The sequence below is a fragment of the Nomascus leucogenys genome, chromosome 5 (assembly GCF_006542625.1).
Source record: "Nomascus leucogenys isolate Asia chromosome 5, Asia_NLE_v1, whole genome shotgun sequence".
Lineage (NCBI taxonomy): Eukaryota > Metazoa > Chordata > Mammalia > Primates > Hylobatidae > Nomascus > Nomascus leucogenys.
In genome coordinates, this window is record NC_044385.1 from 129,187,063 (window position 1) to 129,211,574 (window position 24,512).

General features: G+C 40.5%; 1 protein-coding gene across 1 annotated transcript in view; it reads left to right on the forward strand.

The window, feature by feature from the left end:
- LOC100582280 overlaps positions 1-23,339 on the forward strand; it is a 76,517-nt gene extending 53,178 nt beyond the window's left edge. Inside the window, exon 4 of the mRNA XM_030813670.1 lies at positions 22,257-23,339. Within this exon, the coding sequence (XP_030669530.1) occupies positions 22,257-22,420 (164 nt within the window). The 3' untranslated portion in view covers positions 22,421-23,339. The remainder of the gene's footprint in view (positions 1-22,256) is intronic.
- Positions 23,340-24,512: the final 1,173 nt, after the last annotated feature.

The following is a 24,512-nucleotide window of genomic DNA, read 5'->3' on the forward strand; positions in this document are numbered from 1 at the left end:
AGAAATCGGGCCTGTTTTATTTAGTGCCTCCTTCTTTCTTCCATTGTTCTCATGTGTTTCAGACCCTCACCACCTGGTGACCGGCTGTAACCCCCTCTCCAGCTTCCTTAGGGGGCAACATCCCTATGAGAATGTGAGTCAGGGCCACAGTGGCCACTGGGTACAGCATTGCTAGAGACAAGCGAAGATCAAGCAAGCTGAGGTCAGCACAGGTAGACAGGTTCAGCTGGAAAAAGGGCTGGGTGAGCTGTGCTTGGAATGAGACTGGCAAGTCTGATCTGGCGTTAGGCAGAATTCTGGACTTAAAAGTTGACAACAGGTGGGAGAAAATTTCAATAGGGCTGGACATACTACGAAGAATACACAGAGAAATTACTGGCTTTGATAAGGATCTCTGCAGATGAGACATTTTATCTAGGGCAATTCAGATATATTAAATTGGCCCTACTCCAGGTAGAGACTTATTGGTCTTAAAGGGCTCTCATCAGTTAAGGAGAATCCAGTTCCCTTAAAAGGAAAGGCGTTTGTTCATCTAGCTGTGCTTCTTCAGTAGGTGAACAAGAGGGGGAAGGCAAGTGAAGGAGACGGGCACAAAGCCCGTCCTCCTTGTGGACTTGGGCTTCTCCAGGGAATGCTTGTTCTCGGGGATGTGGTTGGATTAGCCCTGGGAGGTGGGGAGAGGAGGAGATCGGTAGAGGGCAGTTTTCTTACTTTTCCCTTTGCTTGGATTTCCCCCTCTGAGATCAAGTCGCCATATGGCACCAAAGGGAGAGGTTTGGCCCAGGAACATAGACTTCTCATTTTCCAGTTTGCACAGCTCATCCTGCCCATGTAGATCTCTTCTGCACTTTCAAATAAAGCTTCCAGAAATGTAATTTTCATTGTATCAAAAGCCTTTAATGACTTCTTATTGTTAATAAATTGCAAACCCCTTAGGCTGACATTCAAGGATCTTGACTATCTGGCCCCAGCCTACCTCATTCTTCCCAAAGCAAATCCTCGACTCAGTGATGCAAGTGTACTGGCTGTTTCTTGAAGACACATGCAGTTCCTGTCTTCAGGATTTGTCCATACTACTATCACCCATCTAGAACACCTCTTCACTCTTCTCCACTGATGTGAATTTTTAAATACAGCTGCTCAAATCCTACCTTTTCCACTCTTTTTTTTTTGAGACGGAGTCTCGCTCTGTCACCCAGGCGGGAGTGCAGTGGCGCCATCTTGGCTCGCTGCAAGCTCCGCCTCCTGGGTTCATGCCATTCTCTTGCCTCAGCCTCCCAAGTAGCTGGGGCTACAGGCGCCTGCCACCATGCCCGGCTAATATTTGTATTTTTGGTAGAGGCGGGGTTTCACTGTGTTAGCCAGGATGGTCTTAATCTCCTGACTTTGTGATCTGCCCGCCTCGGCCTCCTAAAGTGCTGGAATTACAGGCGTGAGCCACCGCGCCCAGCCCTTTTTCCACCCTTGACCCTTCTGAAACCAGTTGGGTTCTTGCTTTTCTTTCCATAATGTCTAACTGAGTTTGGTGATCTCTGGTGAGAGTAAATGAGTGAAAAGAAAAGAAAATATTAATACCAAAGACTGTGTGGAGGGACTATGCTTTCCAGAAGTAAGCTGTCTAAACTTCCTCCAAGAGATAAATGCCTTCAAGATATGCATCTCTTACTTTGCCCTCTTGAGTATCAGATATCTTCCTCTCTCAACGTGGCACTTGTTTAAAATCCACTGGGGATATTTTTGCATCACTGACTGAACACACTTAGAGGGCTCACGTAGCAGAACATTCTCAGGGCACACTCCGTGTCTTGAGTCCGGGACATTCTCAGTGACTTGCAGCTATCAGTTTTCTTTCCCAGCATGCAGACACTACTTATGTAATTCTGGCCTCAAGGGTATTTCCAGGACACTTGTCTGCAGACAGGAGCAGGATAATTAGCACATACACGATGGCCCATACAAGAGGGGGACAATTAGGATAAAAGTTGGAATGGTCCAAATTTTAAACTGAAACTGCTAGCTTGAGAAGGACTCAAGACAAGGGCTCTATGGGGTGTGGACCAGGAAATGTGGGTTGGTGTGGTGTTAGAAAGTACCTATGAAAACACAGGATATGATTTATTTTATGCTTTCTTTTATTTTTTGTTTTTGAGATGGAGTCTCGCTCTGTCACCAGGCTGGAGTGCAGTGGTAAAATGTTGGCTCACTGCAACCTCTGCCCCCCAGGTTCAAGGGATTCTCCTGCCTCAGCCTGCTGAGTAGCTGGGATTGCAGACGCCCACCACCACACCTGGCTAATTTTTGTATTTTTTGTAGAGACAGGGTTTCACCATGTTGGCCAGGCTGGTCTTGAACTCTTGACCTCAAGTAATCCACCTGCCTTGGCCTCCCGAAGTGCTGGGATTACAGGCGTGAGCCACTGCACCTGGCCACGAGGATATGACTTAGACCCCTAGCATGTTTGCAATGCACACTGGACACTTGGAGATCTCATGTTTGAATGATGGGAATTGACTAACTTTCCAAAATGCTAAGACGGGTGGACTTTGGTTAAGGGAGGTCAGGAGCATCCAAGTAGTTGAAAGAGTTCTGAAGTCGTTGTGTAACTGCTTCCTTAATGCAGCAAATGTTCTGTGGATAATATCTTCCTGCCGAGTTACATCAAATGGAAATTGAGCTGTGTATTTTCTTAGCATCTTAGACCACAGTGCCCTGTGCGTTTAACTCAAAACTCTTTAAGCTATAATGGAACGCCCTTAATGGATCATTTGGCATATGTGGATGCTTACATGAAGCAAACTTCTAAAAAATTTAAACTAAACCTTTTAGAACTTCCCACTAGGGAGAACAGTTGCGTTGAAAGGCAATATAATTTGTGACATCAGAAGACTCTTGTTAGTCTCTTTAGAAAGTGTTCTTCTTTTCATTTTCCTGACTACGTTTTCTTTTTTTTCCAAAAGAAAATCAATTATTTCATTAGATGAAACATTTTAGGATGCATTTATGTTTTTCAGGAATCACATACAAGGTAATAGACTGTTATGGTAATTTCTATCCAGCACAAGCTACATACAAGTAGTATTTTATTGAGGTTTTCTGGCGCATTATTTTTATAGGTAAAGTTATATTTAGGGAGGGGTAATGGTGTGTCAGGGGAAATGGATGCTGAGACATTATAATTAGCTTGCATTTTAAAGAAAGGCGAGTTAGACACTAGTCTTAGTGTGTAAGTTGTAACAATTAGAAAGAGATCTTTATTCTAAAATTATTAACTGCAATAATTAACTTTTAATAAACTCTGATTCTGAGATACTATTGGTTGGTATGACTAAATTTAAAAGTCAGCGTTTTGTGGTCGCACACATGTATCTATGTATTTATTTTACTATGATGCAATTGGTAAAACTCTCATTTTTCTTATTTTGAGTAGAAGTCAGTAGTAGTTTGTAACATAAATCCAAAAGAATTTAGCAAGCAAACTGTTCAGCATGATTCTGTCTTTCTATTTGTATGAGTGAGGTTTGATGACCCTTGGACCACAAAGACTTCACTTGGAGACAAAGTGTGACCCAGTACACTCCCGTAAACTTTTAAATGATCCAGCCTGATGACCGTAGCTACAATTATAAAGAATATTATAGTTCATTTTTCATTTGTTTATATATACACAGCAACTTATTTTATATACAATCTTGATGCATAACTCAGTAATTATGACACAGTTACCCCAAAATATCTGGGCTATGTGAATTAAAAACTGTTCTTAATAAGCTTGTATTTCTTTCAGAAGAACCTATAAAAAGGAATGATTGCTTTTCAGAGCAGCAAAGGATAATCAGAGAGCCCGGAGTGGGGGAAATCTCTTCTCTTGGCCTTTGCTTAGGACTCATCCATCTGCTGTCTCTGTTCTCAACTCTCTATTAAAGCAAACGAGCAGACTCATATTCTGTTTCTGTGGAAGAGCTCATTACCTCCCACCTTTAGGATGAAGCTCTAACTTCTTACATAATGCTCAGTGCAGTAATACTGGGGTCAAGACTGGAATTCTTCCTTAAAGCAAGTTATTGGATTATGATTCTATAGTTAGGGACCTCAGTAATCTTTGGTGTATCTTTTTTTTTTTTTTTTTTTTTTTTTTAAGGTTTCCTTCAAGCCTGGAATCCAGAGCAGACTTTCTTGGTAAAGAGATGATGCTTTATTGCTTCAACCACTATTTTAGTTACAAGGTGCTTAAATAATGCTGACTCTTTGCCAGATGCGTGAAAATGTCTTAGAAATAATTAACTCCTTTAATCCTCACAATGACTCTAAGATAGACTCTGACTTTTCCTATTTCACGAATGAGTAAGTCACACGCCCAAGGTCACAAAGGTAGACCAGGAGCAGAGGCAGGATGTGAGCTCTGGAGTCCGTGTCCTTGGCCACAGTCTCTGCAGCCATTAAATCATCCATACAGGTTACCTTCTGGAACCTAAACTCTCATGTGCCCTGGCTGGTGTCTCTAAGCCTGTCCTGGAGGATGCATCACTTCTCTTCACTCCACTCTTATGGGAGGCTTTTTCCCTTTTTATTCATAGGATATTCTCCCAGCGACTTTTCAAGATATAGCTCTTTTGACCATTGCCTCCTTCTGGCAGATTGAAGCATGTGCTTGGTCCACACCACTCCAGTGCTTCTTGTTTGATCATGGCCCTCTTATGCCAGCTTTCAGCCTGATTTGAGTCCTTTTGGACTGCATCTGGGATTTGGGGCCTGGCTCAATAGGCCCTGGGGCCTGATAATTCTGGGTGGTGAGTGTGGGGCCAAAGTCCCACCCCCTTCCTTAATGAAACCCTATAGAATTTTTAAGAGCTGGCCACCTTTTGAGCAATGCTTATTATCGTTATATGCTTGACATGCTCCTTCTTAACTGGATCAGCCAATCTGTTGAAATGGCTCTCATAACTATAATAAATTGTCTGGGATGTGAGCTTCAGAATACAGATATATCACTAGAAAGATCTAATTGAGTTTAACTTTTATTTTTTACAATTTTTTTAACCAAGCAGCAGCACTGATGGGTTTAACTTTTATAGACATACGTATTTACAACACTCGGACCAAAATGCTAAAAACAGATATGAAATAACACTCCACCAAAACATTACATTGAAAGAATATTAATTTCATATTAAATATGTCTATCATAGCCTCATGAATACACAGTTATTAGTATTTCCATAGGAGCTGAAAATGCTGAATAGTTAAGAATTTCCTCAGCAATTTATTTCTTGTTAGGATTTCTCCTGTAATCTCTAATAGTTTTGGCAAACTGAAATAACAATATATTGCTATAATCACATAAATCTCTAATAGTTCTTTAGTCAGCCTGGTTTTGATATTTGAAAAATAGATATATTATTTTCACATGCAAATTGAGGATAAAAAAGTGAGAAAAAATCAGTTCATAAGCCAAGTGTGTATTACAACAAAGTTTTTAATGTTTTAAAAAAATCTTGGCCGGGTGCGGTGGCTCATGCCTGTAATCCCAGCACTTTGCGGGGCTGAGGTGGGTGGAGAACTTGAGGTCAGGAGTTTGAAACCAGCCTGGCCAACATGGTGAAACACTGTCTCTACTAAAAATACAAAAAAATTAACCTGGCGTCATGGCACATGCCTGTAATCCCAGCTACTCGGGAGGCTGAGGCAGGAGAACCGGTTGTACTCGGGGGGTGGAGGTTGCAGTGAGCCGAGATGGCACCATTGCACTCCAGCCTGGGCGACAGAGTGAGACTGCATCTCAGAAAAAAAAAAAAGAAAGAAAAAAAATTTCTTACAGTCGGTACCCTTAGGTGCACCTCATGTGACTAATTCTTAACTGTTTAATACACTATAGCTACCTTTTAATTATCTGGGAAGTGAAATTTCTTACTAATTTTAAGAAAAGAAAAGGAAATAAATATTTTGGGTAAATAAGCTACCTGTCTGGAAAATCTTGCTTTAAGTAGAACCAGCACTCGGAATCATTGTCTACATCAAGTACGTTTCAGGTCAAACAGAAACAAAAGTGCTCAGAAATGGGGAGAAACTAGGACCTCAACATAAAAGAGTCCTCAGGTGTGTGCTTGGGTGAATGTATGTGTGTTGTCTCATAGGATGATTTCAGGAGCAGTTGAAATAATACCAAAATATTCTCTTTCCTTTCATGCGCAGGCAGTGTGGGGCAATAGTTTGAGAAAAACTGAAGAGAATAATTAAATGATCAACTGCAAAGATATCAGGAATGTTTGAACAGTGTCTGTCAAGAAGTTACCTTGGCTAAAGAGATTTGAGTTTTATTCTTTACCACTTGCTAGGTGCTGTTAAGGTTAATACATGTTTTTGTTTTTTTCTGAAGTTAAGTGTTTACTTGGGGATTCTGGTGCATTTTGATGTGGAGATGTTTGAAAAGTAACTTGAGAGAAAGGATGAACACATTACTATAAAGTGAAGTACACTGTTTCCAGGGATGGTTGGCTTTTAATTTTTACCTTGACTCACTTCGCTATTGAATTGAACATAAACTTCTTTTGTCAACAGATGAAATGAAACAGAATGACATCTATATTCTACATGTTTCTTCCCAGAAAAAAAGAAGCACTTTATTGCTAACTGGTGCAGTCAAAGAGGCATTTGTGTCTTATGTTTCATTTACTGAAGTTCTTGAAAATGAAGTTTCTTTAAGAGCCTTTGTAAATATTCCTCTTCTGCACGATAAAGGTTTTCTGTGCAAATTCATAAATTGCTATATGAAGGAGGTTTAAATCTATTTGCTGGCACTTGTAAATTAGAAATTTTGCACACATTGTAAGTGCAGCCATGCAGGAAACCACCACTGATCTCAACTTGAATTTATTCTATCCAGTTTTTACCTGGGAGGCTTTGATTTCCAGTGCAATTAATTAAGCAAACAGGAAGAAAGTTGGTACCTTTTATAAAACAAAGGCCCTTACACTGAGGCTTTCACGGGTCTTATAAGTAGACAGTTCTCCTAAATCCTGCTTCACAGATCTTTTGATTCTCCCTCAAAAGCTTTATCCTATTCCAATTGATACTCATCACCACAGGAGGCTTGCTACTTGCAAATTTCTCTATTGCTGCTTTCATTTCCTCTTTAGTAATAGAGGCAATCAGTTTCTCATTATCCAGAAGATCCAGTTTTGGCATTTTAATTTTAGCCAGAATTTTCATAATCTGTTATCAGCTGCTAAGTCTGATGCAAATATCAGTTTGGAGAACAACAACAAAAAGAAACTTTTTACATTATTGCCATCTATTGATAAGATACAGAACCTACTAAAATAAAACTGTGGTCTTTCTGATTTTGATTCTTATTAATATATTTGTTACTCCTAACATTGGGATACTCATTTACAAAATTTAATAGAGATTTATTAAGAAAATCACAGTACATAATAATACTAATCTTTAAGATTCGTTAAATTTCTGCTTTGGGAATAGAACCACATCAGATATTATCAGGATCATGGAGAACAGGTTTGGGTCCTAGTAGGAAGAAATTAGTGCCCCTCAGTGAGGGTGGTATTGTGCTGAAAGACTGCAGTATAGTTGGGCCTAACTAGTCTCTAGTAGTTTTTGGCCAATCCCCCTCTCCACCCTAATCATTAGCCTTGTGTGTTTTTGAAGAATTAGAAGTTAGAAGAACTACCATTTAGGAGAAGAGAAAAGAACAAATAAAAACTGGAGAAAAAATTCAAGGGCTTTATAATTCATATTAGTAGACAAATTTTACAAAAACAAAGAAATGACTTTCTTGTTATAAAATATATAGTGCTTCACAAAGAACGTTGGAAAACAACCTGTGACTGTAGTCTTTGACATTCATTTGGTATTTAGGGGTCCGGGGTCTAATTTTAAACTTACTTTTTAACATTAATTTGTATAAACATGTTTGAAATTCTATTTGATTTATTTGAGTAAACTTACTTTTATGTGCGTGTGTGTGTGTATGTGTGTTTGTGTGTGTTTAGAGACAGGGCCTCACTCTGTTGCCCAGGCTAGAGTGCAGTGGCATAATCAGGGCTCACTGTAGCCTTCATCTCTGGGGCTCAAGTGATCCTTCTGCCTCAGCCTCCCGAGTAGCTGGGACCACAGGCATACACCACCATGCCCAGCTAACTTTTAAAGTTTTTTTTGTAGAGACAAGGTCTTGCTATGTTGCCTGGGGCTGGACTTGAATTCCCGGGCTTAAGTGATCCTCTTGCCTCAGCCTCCCGAAGTACTGGGATTACAGATGTGAGTGATTACACCTGGCCTACTTATGTTATAATTTCACTGATTTTATTAATTTAATTCGTAAGTGATTCATTTTTTATTTTTTGGACCTGTGTTCCTGATGGTACATCCATCTGCTTTGGGGCAACATTTCATAGACTCTGAGAGCTGTGAGTTTCTTTAACATGCCAGTCTGTCTAGTGGGACAGCAGCCTATGGGCTTGAGGGCTAGGCAGGGGGCACTCTAGCGTCCTTGTTGGAATCTTGGACTCTTTCATTAGTCAGAAAGGCAGCAATGGGAGACTGTAGTTATTAGGAAAAGCAGGCCGTCTTTCTTGCCCCCTTGATAGCTGCAGCTGCTTCATGCTGAGTTAGGAGGATATCACTGTGGCACAAGGAAATGTATTTTACATAAAAGGAGAGAGGCAACTACCAGTCAGGCCTTCTGTGTGACTAAGGCTCAAAGCGCCAATTCTTTTTAAATTCTGCTGAGTCCTGCTGCAGGCCGTCCTGGCTGATCCTCAGCTGAGCCGACAGGGACATTCATCTGAGAAAGAAGATCCTGTTGGGGGTGGGAAGCAGTGGTGCATGGCGGGGTAGGGGGTCCCCAGGGGTTGTGGTCTAGAAGGGTCATGGTGAGTTGTAGAACGGAAGCACTCAGCATAGGTTAATTCAGTACCCACCGTGAGAGACACATTGCTGTAGGCATGGCGGATGTTTGTGAATGGCATGTGGTCTTCACACATTAGAGACGCTTCCCGTGGAAGTCTGCATATCCACATGTTGGCGGTGCTACAGAGGGACGATTTCTGCCTGAGGGAGTCAGAGAAGGCGTCTGGTATAGGTAACTTCTGAGATGAGGTTTGTGGGGCGAGGGGCTCACCAAGAGAGGAAACATAGGGGTGGGAGGGGGTGACAAGGGCATTCCTGTTGGAGCTTCACCCCATGGCGTGAATCGTGAGACTCCAAGGTAGGTTTTGTGGAGTGCAGTGGTGACCTGGTATGGCTGCAGCATAAGGGAGGGGTAGGGAAGGAAAGTGGAAATGTGGATTGGGGTGAGAGTGGGAAGAATCCTCTATCAGTGCAAGTGAGTACACATTCTATGTAGACGGAGCGGGAACTTTTACTCAGTGGGAAGACGTGATCCATACCTGTTTGGAGAAGCTAGCTCTGCTGGCCTCAGAGTATGGATTGAAACTGGGGAGAGACTGGCGGAGGGGAATGACATAGTCATGTGTATGGCCGACGCAGAGGACCTGAGCTAAGATCGTAATGTCCACTCGAGATGCTGGATTTGAAATAAAATTCAGAGACAGAAGCAACTGGGCGTAGAAAATGCAGCAAAAAAGAGAGGGGCTGACCCTGAGATCTTGAACTTAGGGATCTAGGAGATGGTTTTGCCATGAACAAAGGGAATGCAGGCAGGGGCAGGTTGGATTAGTAGGGAGAGATGATTCCAAATGGTGGAGCCCATACTCCAACTCAATGCAAATACAGAAACACTTCTATTTCCAGCATCTGAGTCTATCCCAGCATGATCACCATTACTGACAGAGCCTCAGAAGACTTTTTTTCCATGATAGAAGCATATTTTTTAGAACTATTTTAGATTTACAGAAACTTGTGAATATAGTATAGCAATTTTCTATATACTATGCATCTAATTTCTATTATTAACATCTTAGATCAGTATGGTACATTTGTTACAATTAATGAAACAATCTTGATTTATTATTTTAACTGAAGTCTGCAGTTTATTAAGATGTCCTTAGTTTTTACCTAATGTCCTTTTTCTCTGTGGCAGGATCTCATCTAGGATACCACAATACATTTAGTTATCATGTTTTCTTAGGATCCTCCTGGTTGTGACGCTTTCTCTAAGTTTCCTTTTTTTTTTTCCTTTTAGAGATAGGGTCTTTCTGTTGTCCATGCTGGAGTGCAGTGGCATGATGTTGGCTCACTGCAGACTTAACCTTCTGGGCTCAAGTGATCCTCCCACCCACCTCAGCCTCTCAAGTAGCTGGGATTACAGGTGCACGCCACCATGCCCATATAATTTTTGTATTTTTGGTAGAGATAGGGTCTCACTTTGTTGCCCAGGCTGTTCTTGAATTTCAGGGCTCAAGTGACTCTCCTGCCTTGGCCTCTCAAAGTGCTGAGATTACAGGTGTGAGCCATTGTGCCTGGCCCAAGTTTCTTTGTTCTTGACAACCTTGATAGTTTTGAGAATGCCAGGTCAAATACCATCCCTCAGTTAGGGTTTTCTTATGATTAGACTGGGCTTATAGGTTTTTGGGACAAAGATCACATAGGTAAAGTACAACTCTCATCACGTTATATCAAGGGAGCACACTGTGAATGTGACATAACCAGTTTTTTTTTTTTTTTTTGTGATATTGGATCTTGCTGTGCTGCCCAGACTGGAGTGCAGTGGCTATTCATAGGCATGATCATAGTGCCTTGCAGCCTCAAACATATGGCATCAAGCAATCCTCCTGTCCCAGCCTCTTAAGTAGCTGGGACTATAGGTGCAGGCTGCCATGCCCGGCAATGATTTATAAGTGATGTTGACCTTGATTACCTGGCTGAGGTAGTGTTTGTCAGATTTCTCCACTGAAAAGCTACTTTAAAAAAATCCCTTTTTCATAATGCACTCTTTGGAAAGAAGTCACTATGGGTGGCTCAGAGTCAAGGAGTAGGGATTGACACTCCACTTCTTTGAGGGTAACATATTTACATAAATCACTTGGAATTTTGCACAGGAGATTTGTTTCTTCTCCCTTATTCATTAATTTACTCAATCACTTATTTATATCAGTATGGATCCATGGACATTCAATTTGTACTTTGGGTTATGAAACAGTACTGCTTTATCGTGTTGCTAAATTGCTTCTGCCCTGGCCATTGGGAGCTCTTTCAGTTGGCTCCTGTGCTAGCAAGGGGCAGTTGTAAATATACGCTAGGTTGTGGCACCATGGTCTGTGTCAGAGGGAGGGCTGGGAGCTGTCAGGAGAGCCCTTGAGGTTTGCCTGCAGGAGGCATGGGGAATGGATAGCAGAGGTTGGTGGGCCCAGAGTTCTGTGTTTAGCAACTCAAAGGTTTTGCGCATTCTTAAGCAGGAGGGTGACATTATGAATAATGTCTTGGATGATTACTTTGGAAGCTCCATGCATTGCATAGTTTCACTCATTCATTCATTTAACAAACTTATAAAAATCCTATTCTATCACCTGCTGGGGAATGAGGGTGGAACATGATGAGGAAAGAGAACTAACACTTACTGAGAACCTACCTGCTACACAGCATTTTATACCCTCAATTCCAATTAATTCTTATAGCAAAACAATGAGTTAGGCATTGCTTTCAACATTTTATAGCTAAGGAAACTGAGTTTTTTCTAAGAATAGCCAGCTGCCATGTATGAAATCTAACTACCCTGCAACTGCTGTCCTGTGAGGTAGCATAAGCCAACCATATGAAACATCTGACCAATCCCCAGTTGTTCCAGTGTCTTAGCCCCAGCACCAGAAATGTAAATAAAGAAACCCTCTGATGATTCCAGTCCCTGCCAGCAAACAACTGCAATTGCACAAGGGACCCTGAGCAAGAACCACCCGGCTGAGCCCAGTCAACCCTCAGAACTATGAAAGATAATAAATTATTTTATTCCACAGAGTTTTGGAGTAGTTTGCAGCAATACAAAACTGATAAGTAGCAAACAGAGGTGTTTTTTTCCTCTGCACTATCTTCCCTCTGGTAGTGTCTGCTGTTCTGACAGGGATTCTAGTTTGAAGCAAAGAATGTGGGAAGCCATTACATTTATCTATTGAGGATGCCATGTGGGTCTGGCTTGAGCTGGGCGCTTGTGGATGAGAAGAGGCAGAACTAGGTGCCATCTTAAGAGAACTTGCATTAGTGCATTGTAGAGGGAAAAGATAGTGAGTTTGTTATCAGATAGTATTGAATTAGCAATTGCTTTCTCACTTCCTGGTAGTCTAACCTTGGGCATATTCTTTAACTCTGATTCTCAGTTTCCTTATCTTTACAGTTGGGATGATCTGAGGATAACAACAGATCCAATGAGGCAAAAGTAGTAAGTACTCAATAATTGTGTTCCCATAGTTTTCTAAACATATCTGTATTTTAGCACCCATTGCATTGCATTTGAATTGTTTATTTTCCAATTTGTCTCCAAAATACTCAAGTCAAATAGACTCTGAGCTTCCTTAGGAAAGCTTATATTACATATTTTGTATTCTTGCTGATTAGCACAGTATACAGAACAGATATAAATAGCTGCTGAATGAAAGAAGGAATTGATGAATCAGTGAGTAAAGATGAATTGTGGAATGAAAGAAGGATAAAAAAATAACTTGAAGGTAACTAGCCTATTTGGTTTGGGGTTTGAAGGTAGCATTTGTTAAAAGGGGGAAAACCAAGGTGGAAAGAATTCTAAGAACAATAGAAAGTGATTGGTAGTAACAGATGTAATACTAGGCTGAGAAACAGATTTGGCCAAGAAAAAAGTTTCAATGGAGTGTTCAGAAGCCCCAGATGAAAGTGTTAAGGAAGAAATGGGTGCTGAAGGAATGGAAGCAGCATTGGAGTCCTCAGGGTTGGCTGGAGATGCCTGTATCCACACATATAGAGTACATGCTTTATCCCCTGAGGAGTTTATTTAGCAGAAGGTGGACATATTCGATTTCATGATACTTAAAGAACACATTTTCTACTCATCTAATCATCAAATATTTATGAATCATCCAATGTATTCTAGCAACTGTGCCCAGCATGGGAACATTGTGCTGATCCAAGTATGTATAATGTTTCCCCCTTATCAAGCATATGTTCAAAAGAGAAGAGAGTCATTGAACAAATTATCAACCAAATAAATAGGTAACTATTAATTGAAATACAACTTGTGAAGAGAAAATATAGAGACTGTTAGCTTTTCATCAATTCCATTCTGTCCATCTTTAATCAGAGAATGCGTGAATTTCAGCCAGGAACACGACCAAGCATCTAGCATCTTTTGCAACTTGCCCAAGTGACTAAGTTCTGGCCAATGGTAAATAAACAGAATTATTATTATTAATTTTATTATCACTTCTTGAGTGTGCCTCAAAAAGGAATCATGTATATTCTCTTGGTCCTTCCCTGCTTCCTGCTGGCTGGAAGATAATAACTGAAACTGCAGCCTTCTACTGCAAGATAGAAACCATGAGTTGTAGACTGTAGAACTTCCCATATAGTCTTGGACTATGGATTATAATGAGGCAGAAGAATGAATTTTCATCTTTTTTAAATCACTGTATCTTTTGATCTATTTATTATTGCTGTTTAGCCCATATCTTAACTAGGAAAACTACCAAAGAGGGTGTATTAGTTTGCTCAGTTTGGTGTAACAAAATACCATAGATTGGGTGGTTTAAACAGCAGAAATTTATTGTCTTACAATTCTGGAGGCTGCAAGTCTGGGATCAGGATGTCAACATGGTTGGGTTCTGGTAGGGGCTTTCTTTTTGGCTTGTAGACAGCCACTGTCTTGCTGTGTCCTTACATCATGACTGGGATAAAGAGAGAGAGAGAGAGAGAGAGAGAGCAAGAACAAGAGAGCACTCTGGCCTCTTCTTATAAGGGCACTGATTCCATCATAAGGGCCCCACCCTCATGACCTCATCTAACCCTAATCATCTCCCAAAGCCCGCATCTCCAAACATTGTCACACTGGGGGCTAAGGCTTCAATATATGAATGTTTGGGGGACACAATTCAGTTCATAGTAGAGGGCAAGGGGAGGACCCAGTTTAAATGGGAGTAAAGGGACAGGAATCTCCCATGAGGAAGTATCTTTGAAGCTGAATGAAGAAGAGTGCTCCAGATAGAAGGAATAGTGTGTATAAAACCCTTGAAGCGGGAAGGAACTTGATGTTTTCAAAGAAGTATGAGGGAAAGCAGGTCAGAAAGGACTGGGGTAATCCCAAATGAAACAGGAAGTAGCTGATGGGTTTTAAGCAATGAGGTATCATAAACTGATTTGCATTTCCAAAAGCTTCCTCTCTACTGGGGGGATTGGAAGGAAAAGGAATGGATGAGGGGCTATCACTCAGCCTCATGGGAGGATGATGGCAACTAGCCCTAGAGCTGTTGATGGAGCTGGAGAGAAGTGATGAATTTGAATGATATTTTGAAAGTAGAACTAATGGGTCTTTTTAATGGATGGGATGTGTGTCAGGGAGAAGCAAGGTGCTTTCAGGGTGATCCCCAGGTTTTGAGAGGGAGGATACTAGAGGGCGGAAAAAATTGGCAGATTAAGACCACGTGTCCAGTGTCTTTTGAAGATGTTATATGGAAAAAGAGCCCCAAATCCAGCATTCAGTACCCACCATTGTCGATTATTAACCATGACTTTGGGAATGTTACAGTTTTACCAACAAAGAAAACAAGGTTTTGAGATTAAGAAACTTAGTCAGCATTTTGAACTTAAAATCCACAAAAGTAATATGTCATAGTAGAAAGCATGGGCTGTGAAGACAGGTGTCCAGTTATATTTCTTCCTTATTGGGTGACCTTGAGGAAGTCACTTAAATTACTAGAACCTCAGTTTTCTCATATGAAAAAAAATTAGTGGGCTTGTCCTGTGGATTAAAACTGATAATTTCTGTAAAACAGTAGCAGGCTGTCTGGCATGGTAAGTGCCAAGTAGATATATGCTTAATTGCTCCAGGTAACTTACATTTAGTATTCAATATGTGTAGAAATCAGATAACTTAATTGTATATTTATATTCCAAAACTCAGAAAGGGGAAGACTGAGAGACAAATACAGGCTGATTTGCCTGAACTGCTGCAGTCATTACACAGCCCTCTTTCTCCCCGGGTCTGAATATTCAAACTGGGAGGTGAGTCCCTGAGGGGTATTGGAGTTGGACGCTGTAACTCACTGGTCAACATGTTCTGTTTTACAATTTTCCAGAAGGTAACGGTGATCTTCTGGAAAAGTTGTCAAGCACCAATAGTAAGCTCTGAATGCAACTTCAACAGTTGCCATTGTTTTTTGGATTTTTCATTTATAGAAAGTCCATGCAGCTTCCTGGAATTTGGGGGTATTTGCTCAATGTACTGTGGGGAAGTGGTCTGAGCCTACAGCAAGAACACCACTTTCATAGTTAATAACTAAATAGTCAACAAGGGCACCCACCCAAAGGGGAAAGCTGGCCAAGGTATTAGGATTTATACTCAGAAAAATGCCTAAGGTATTTCATGGATATTTGATGAAAGTACTTGGTCATCACCATGATTTTAAGTTCAGTGACCTGGAAATTCTGAAGGATGATTTTAAAAATGTTTTTACTCTTTTTCATCTCAGTGTGTGTTAGATGGTACAGAATGCATTCCTTCTGTAGAGTTACCCACAGGTGATAGCCTTCTTCTCAGTGTAGCAGAGGGGACATGGCGGGAACCCCCAAGGTAGCTGGACATTTATCTGGACCTTGGTGAGAGAGCCTGGCCCCCTGGGACTTTGAAAAGATGTGCAGTTTAGATGGAAACCTTTGGAAGCGCAACACTGGAGAAGTGGTGGGACTTTGCCTCCATGGGGTGTAACTTGATCCTACTGGGAAACAAGGATTTGCCATTTACAGAGTTTTGCCTCTATCAGATGATTATAATGAGATCCTTCAGCTTCTCCTTAGGCATTACTCTTGCACCTGTTGCTTGTGGGGCTTGAGATTTTAATATGCTAGATACCACTTTATATCTCATTCCCAGTGATGGGTTTTAGCAACGCACAGGCAGAAAGCCTGACGTTCTATAGCCATATGCTTGCATCGTTACTTAAAGAGAAAGATAAAGCGGAAAACTCTTGATGTTTGTTATTTTAATTTTTCAAACAAAAGGAGCAGAATGAATTTCCAGAAGTGAGAACAAAACTAAATCGTGCTGAAGAGAAAATCTATTCTTCTATCCTCTGGACTTATTTTTTGTACAAGTAGATCATACATACGTTAAAATAATTACAAAACTTGGAATTTATCCAGTTGTGTAGTGGGTAATTACAGAGTTGCTTTATTTAATGATGTGGTATTTTATAGAAGGACATTTTTAACCTTTGACACTAGTGCCAAATGGAAGGGGACACAGCCCTTCATAATAAGTATCATAATTCTAATTGCATCTAAAGTTTATTTAGAAGCAAAAGACGTGTTCCAGTTTGTGTACTTTGTTTTTAGTAAGTAAATATTGTGGAAGTAAATTGGTTTGTGGTAACAAAAGTAAAGTAAGAGCAAGTGCTTGTTAATAATCTGTTTCACTATTCATATTTCCAAAGTCCAGCTCTGGCTAACAGAGACACTGCGAATTCATTTCTAAAACACAAGGCAAGGCCGTTATGTAATCAAGTGGCTCATTAGAGAAGAACAGAGGATTTCAAAGTACACTTTAAAAATCAGAACTAAAGTATTGCATTTAAAAAGAAGATCAAAGTGGACATCATGTCCGGAGATCCTTTGCATATATTATCCTTCTGTATTATTATCAGAAGTGACTTTCATTGACATTCACTGTAAGTCCATGCACGTACTAATGATAGATTAAACAGTTAAACCACCACATTTATTCATTTGACATGATTATTGGGTGACTTATGTGCAAAGTGGTGTGAAACCCAATACCGCATATAGTGCCTGTCTTTTGTCTTTGAAATGCTGCTACTGAAGTGGCACTTTTAAAAGAGAAGTCATGACACCTTGAATGTTGTCTTGGGGCCAGGATCATTTAAAATAATTAATAGAAGTGGAAAATGTATTAAAATTTCTAAAGGCTTTAAAATGTGAATTTAACTAAATTCAAACATTTATTGAGCACCTCACGCACAAGGTACAGGGCTAGACAAAGTGGGTTGTGCAAAAAGGAATAAAACGTGGTCTTTGTCCTTGAGAAGCCTTTGGTTTAATGGGGAGACAGTATATGCAGATCTATGATATTATAGGAGTTCTGAGAAAGTGAGAGGCAAGATTCTGCATGATCACAGAGGTGAGAGGAATGCTCTGTTCAGGGGCAGCAGGAAAGGCTTCATGTGGAGACTGAGTCAGACCCTGAAGTACAGGTTTCAAAGCATATAATGAGGGAAGAGCCTTCTCCATGGGTACTACTCTGGACAAAGGATGGAGGTGAGGAAGTGCACTGTGCATTTAAGGAAGCATTTCCATGTAGCTGTGCTAAATGTCCCATGAGGGGGATCATTGCATGAATGGCAGAAAAGGAAGAGGATGAAGTAGAAAGTTTCATTGATCTGAAAGTGATGATCTGAGTTCATAGTCTGATATGGTTTGGCTGTGTCCCCATCCAAATCTCTGTTCTCGTGACAGTGAGTGAGTTCTCAGGAGATCTGATCATTTTATAAGCGGCTCTTCCCTCTTTGCTCCTCACTCTTCTCTCTCCTGCTGCCATGTGAAGAAGGTCCTTCACCTTCCACCATGATTGTAAGTCTCCTGAGGCATCCCACAGCCATGTGGAACTGTGAGTGAATTAAACCTCTTTCCTTTATAAATTCTCCAGTCTTGTAATATTTTTATAGCAGTGTGAGAATGGACTAATACATAATCCTTCTACTTATTAACCATATGCATTTGGGGGTCATTTGCCTTTTGGAACCTTAGTTTTCTCATGTCTAAAAATATGTAGTTAATTTCTACCTGGATGGTTAGAATAAGCTAGCTTATACTGCAATAACAAACAAACTCTGAAATCTCATGGACTTAAAACAATAAAAATGGAATGTTTTCTAACATCAGGGTTTAACTTGGTTTCTATGGGTGGAAGCTCGGCTACAGAATGAGTTTTAAGTGCTTCATCTTGAGATGCCTTTGTCTCCCACACAGGTCTCCACATTCACCACCAGAGGGGAAGAAAGAGGGAAAGAGTGTGGGCAATCTTTTAGGGAGCAGGTGTAGAAGTACATTAAGTCTGTCCACATTCCATAGACCAGAACCAGTCCCATGGTTCCACCCAGATGTCAGGGGCTTAGAAATAGTCTTCAGTGTGCCCAGGAGGAAAATGAACTGTGTTGGGAGACACATGACAGTGCTCTGTGAATCTCCAATGTTACTGTGAAAATAATTCATAGGGCACTGCGTCTGAAATAATATGTATGAAAGGACTAGGGCAATGCAAGTCACTCCTGTCATATTAGTTTCTTAAAACTGGAAATAGATATGGGCCAGCATATCAAGGGGCTTCAACTGTTGTCAATTAGAGAATTTATAATTTACTTCCTAGGTTGTGGGGTTAAAAGCTTTTGAAAAGGGGAGTTGAAAAAATTGTGCTTGAGGAAGATTGGGCAACTACTTATAGGGCTGGAGGGTCCTGGGGAAACCTGTAGGCAACGGTCTTTTGTGGTTGTTGAGGGACTATAGAGCCTAGACATAAGCCAAAGCCAGGGTTCTGGAAAGGCAGGCAGGGAAGTAGGAGGATGGCAGTAGACCAAGATATTTTATTTGTCTTTATATCCACAGTATCTTCCACAGAAGCAGTACCTTCACATGCGGTAAATAAATGTTGCCGAATGAATCAATAATGACTTAATGAATGGATGAGGAAATGAATTCCATTTTGCAGAACAGTTAATTTTGCATTTGACTTTCTCTCCATATAGATAATAAATCCTTTGAGGTTGGGAATCATTTTTTTTTTCCATCATGAAAGGTCATGATATGGGGCTAATATGCACAAATAATTTATGGCTCTGGGTGGCAGTGAGTCCTCATGCATGCAAATCGGGGAAGAGAAATTTGCAGCTGGGGATTATCCTGGTGGCGCCAAGACTAACAAACAATGGAGGGACAAAGCCCATGGACATGGGGAGACAGAATCATTGTGAGATAGGAAAAGAAAACTGGCCTATGCAGTTTAAATCTTTTATTGATTTCAGCATGTTTCTCACTCATCAGCATGACATTTTAAATAACAAAGTATTCCTTTGTTAAAATCCCGAGGATTATATGAAATAAACACTACTTCATATGAGAAACTCAGAGTTGAAATAAATGAAAATTGTAAAACCCTATCCATGATTTTACAAAAGAGAAACTATAAAGATAATTTTGTTTGCTTTTCAACTTAAATGTAATATCTGTGTAAACAGAATGTTATCTATGTTTGCTGTACTGTAGTGTTTCACTCTATATAATCCTCAGGATTTTAGCAATTCAGTTATTGCTTCTGATAAATCATTTAAACATTTCTGTTGTGTTTTCTCTGTTTCTCTAACAAACTTTTTTAGTCGTCTGAATCAGCTGGATTGGTGGTAAAGAATTTCATAAAAATCAGCAAATGTGCTCAAAATTGTACAATACAGTTATCAAATCAATTATAAGGTAAAACATTCATTTATTGATTTAATAGACATTTTGACTGAATATCTTCTACATGATAATATGGTGGTGGTGGGGGTATTCAATGGTGAGGTAATGATAGATTAGAATCCCCTTTTTTCAAAACATTGGCGAGCCAGTGCATTGAATTTCTGCCATTCAACAGGCTGAAGCAGATGATGACAAACTCTTCCAAACATTTTTGGCCAGTGGAGCTTTTCAATTAATCCTCCCGTCAACTTTAAGGAAACAGTATTTGCTTTTTATTTTAGTGTGTGCTTGTAACAATAATTAAGCCATTTTTCAGCTATAAAATGGCCAACAATCAAAGGGCTATCAAATTTGGCCTGCTTGGCTTCCTAATTCTTTTTGTTTTAGAGTTAAGAAAAACTTGTCTAGGTATTTTCAGTGTATATATAATATATATGAATGCAGATATAATACATATATTATTACATATATAATATATATATTTCCATACTAAAATGATATGTGTGCAATACTATATTTTCAATGACCTAGAGTGTAATAAGACTCTGAAGGCATTCTTCAGCAAAGTAAATAATGTCTGAATTATACAGGGTAAACCTCCAAACTTCTGTGTTCTATTGTACTATACACACACACACACACACATATATATATTTCAGTATTATGTAAATTGTTCTTACAACAATTTAGTCAACTAGAGGTTAGGTGTATGAGTTAACATGTTCCTGTGCAATTAATGAAATGATTTATTATGTTTCAAGTCATTGGAGCAGAGAACAGATGCACGCAAGCCTCTATAGAATTTCACTTTCTTTAGGTGATCAAGGCTAGGATCACAGAATCCTAACCCGTAGATATATTTTCAAACTAAATCCAGCTAAAGATTAATTTTACTCATTTGTAATTTTATTTGTTTGTTTATAATAATGATATAGTGATTTTTAAATGGATAGACAGACATTACTCATATCAGGAGGAGCAGAACAATGATTCTGGGAAATGTTAATCAGGGTTCCCCAAACAAAGGATATCTGATCAGATTAGCTGGGGCTAGCTAGACTCTATGCTACAGTTCCCATCTGGTGATTCAAAATATTGATTGACATTTTAAAGTATCCAGAAGGGCTTCAGTAAAAAAAGTATCGAACTTCGCTTGCCGTTAACAAACTAACTTAATTGTGCAAGGAAAGTCTATTTTTCTTGGCACAGGATTAACGCTACATTACAAGGAAAACTACAAAGTTTTTCTTTGACACCAGTTTGGGAAGCACTGCATTAGCTAATTTAGACTATGCTTAATGCTGTTAAAAATTTTAACTCAAAATGAACCCTAAGTCTAAATTGAATACATCAGTTTAGTTTCACAGCTGTCTGCGAAATCTTTGGCGATGATCTGGCCATCCTGTTCTACTTGAATTTTCCTAAATGTGTCATGAGGTGATGCCGCCATGCCCTGCTATGTGCTTTTCTCTTTGTCTTCTAGAATGTCCTTACGGCTAACTTACACAAAGCCTGTATGTCTTAGCTCAAGTGGGACGTGTGAAATAGTTCCCTGACCTCCTCTAAATGTCAAGAACTGTGTTATTTTACCCCACTTTTGAGCTAACACTTAAGCCTGCCACTGATTCACAGATGCTGATAGAAGGCACAACACTCCTGGGTAAGAGACAAAGGACTTTTTTCCTAAGGACTTCCTGCATAGCAAGTGGCATGCAATGAATGCTTGCGTCAGTTCCCTTCGTCTCCCAAGTCCCACGGGGCCACACAGAGGGGTCCTGGATGTTTAATTAGATATATTTATTTATGTATTTTTATTTTATTTTATTTTTTTAAATTTTACTTTAAGTTCTGGGATACATGTGCAGAATGTACAGGTTTGTTACCTCGGTATAGATGTGCCATGGCTATCAACCCGTCATCTAGGTTTTAAGCCCCACATGCATTAGGTATTTGTCCTAATACTCTCCCTTCCCTAGTCCCCCACCCACCGACAGGCCCCAGTGTGTGATGTTTCCCTCTCTGGGTCCATGTATTCTCCTTGTTCAACTCCCACTTATGAGTGAGAACATGCGGTGTTTGGTTTTCTGTTTCTGTGTTAGTTTACTGAGGATGATGGTTTCCAGCTTCATCCATGTCCCTATAAAGGATGTGAACTCATGCGGGGCCCTGGATGTTACATGTGTATTTGAGAAACCCTCAGTTTAGGGAACACCAATATTTGGTAATGAATGAAATGCAAGCAAACCTACCTAAGTTTTGCCGAGGAGGGAGACATTATCTTTTTTTTTTTTTTTTTTTTTTTGAGGCAGAGTTTTGCTCTTGTCACCCAGGCTGCAGTGCAATGGCACGATCTCAGCCCACTGCAACCACTGCCTCCCGAGTTCAAGCGATTCTCCTGCCTCAGCCTCTTAAGTAGCTGGGATTACAGGCACCCTCCACCACGCCTGGCTAATTTTTGTATTTTTTTTTTTTTTTAGTAGAGATGGGGTTTCACCATGTTGGCCAGGCTGATCTGGAACTCCTGACCTCAGGCAATCCAACCACCTTGGCCTCCCAAAGTGCTAGGATTACTAGCGTGAGCCACCATGCCCTGCGTGGAGACATCTTTATTGTACTGTACAACATTCTTCCCTCTGCTCCAGAAGAAGACACTGTTCCTACCTTTCAACTGTTCATGTCCATTTCTGAAAAGAGAAAAAAGGCAGTCATGCCTCTGCTGAGAAGATGTGTGAAAATGAGAAAGACCAATGGAGAATTGTCTCTCAAGACTAAAATCCTAGTCACCAACTTAGTGCTCTTCCTTGAATGACCCCAACCACCAGTACAATCCCACGATCCTGGTCTTTCTTGAACGGCTCCAAGTGCTGCTTTTCTGGTGGGGATGTGCTTTTCTTTCTGCTTTTATTGCAGCCAGCTGAATAACAGACAGGGTGGGTGTTCGGCAAAGTTGATGAGATACCAGGTGGTGTCTTTAAATGTTTTCTGAAGCTGTCTTCAAGTGCATTTCCCCAGTTACCTAAGGAGAAAGGAGAGAGGAATGGAATAAGCAGGCTTTCACTAAAAGGCTCAAATGGCTTTAGTAATTCAAGGAGGAAATCTTCCTTTCTTACAGAAGCACCAGTGCTGCCCCAGTGTTGGTGGAGGCAGCAGGACTCAGTGGCCTGCAGCTGTTAAGGCAGGGAGAGACCACACTAACCAGAGAGCTGGCAGCCATACAGCAGTGTCGAGGAAGGTGATGACAACCAACCATCGGATCAGGGATGAAACAGGGCCTGGCAGGCAGCTGCAACACTGAGTAGCAGATAGGAAGACTATAGATCATGCAGCGTCTGCTTAGGAGTTTTCTGGTCACAAAAATGTGAAGAGGAAGAGGAAGCAGCATGTGGGAAGGAACGGAGATGGATTATACATTGGGGGAACCCAAGTCAATAAATAAATAAATAATATGTAAGTGGATGAATGCACAAATGCATAAATAATATTTTGCAGGAAGAGTTGGGGTGTGGGGGAAAGGGTAGATTGGAGGATAAGATTAGGAAAAAACTAGATGGACCTAACTTAGGTGTTTCTCAAAGGGCAGCTCTCAGTCCAGTAGCTGTTTGTCAGGGGTCCATGAAGAGATGAGTGGAGAAATCAGGACTGTGTGTTTAGAAACTTTGCAGCAATTTGACAGACTCTTTTCTTTTTTTTTTGAGACAGTCTTGCTCTGTCACTCAGGCTGGAGTGTAGTGGTATGATCTCGGTTCACTGTAACCTCCACCTCCCAGGTTCAAGCAATTCTCCTGACTCAGCCTCCTGAGTAGCTGGGATTACAGACATGTGCCATCATGTCTGGCTAACTTTTATATTTTTAGCAGGACAGGGTTTCACCATGTTGACCAGGTTGGTCTCGAACTCCTGACCTCAAGTGATCTGCCTGTCTCGGGCTCCCAAAGTGGTGGGATTACAGGCGTGAGCCACCATGCCCCATCAGCAATTTGACAGACTCTTTATGCCCATGACATGTGACAATTAAAATTTGAGGCTTTTATTTTGTATGTGTTTTGGTTTTTTTGTATTAAATTTTTCCAATAAATACTTTTTACTGTTTTACACATGTATGTTCTGTTACTGAAACTTGGTTAGGAAACAAACTGATCTTCAGTCCAAATAGTCTGAGAAGACAGCAGTAGGTGAAGGGCTTTTAGAAGGAAAGTGGCATCCTGGGCTTGTCCTTTTTCACTGATTTCCCTGGTGCCTGCGGGGAGGATGGATTAGAAGAGGTGACATCAGGTGCTGGATTTAAGTTAGAGGGTGATGAATGGCACTCACACCCAAGAGGGATGGTGAGAGCCTGAACTGAGGTAGCAGCAAGCAGAGATGGAGAGAGAAGGAAGGACTCGGGGGCCAACAGTAATAGCTAACCCTATCAAAGTACTGGGTAGGTAGTGGGCACAGTCTAAGTGCATCCTGTACTGTTATTATCACTCCCATTTTACAGATGAGGAAACCGAAACAGAGAGATTAAGTGACTGGTTCAATGTCAGTCAGTGAGTCAGTGGTGGTGATGAAACTGAAGCCAGGTAGTTCTATCAGTAGGACTTTGTGGTGAATTATTTGAGTGAAGCAGATGAGAACCACGTCAAGAAGGACTCTCAGGGTCGTGTCCTGAGGCCCCTGGTTGTTAGTGCTGACAGGGGACAGACACGGAAGATGTGTAGCTTTGGTAAGAGACCCAAAAGATGACGAGTTCATCCCTGATACTTAATGTTTGTTGAGTAAAATTGCAGAAATGCAATGAACTGATTTTGATTATTAACAAGCCTTTTAAAAATGAAAAAAAAATACAGAGAAGAACTATGATTTGATAGGCACTTTGTTACGTGCTTCAATGTAATTCTTCATGATAACCCATTAGGTGG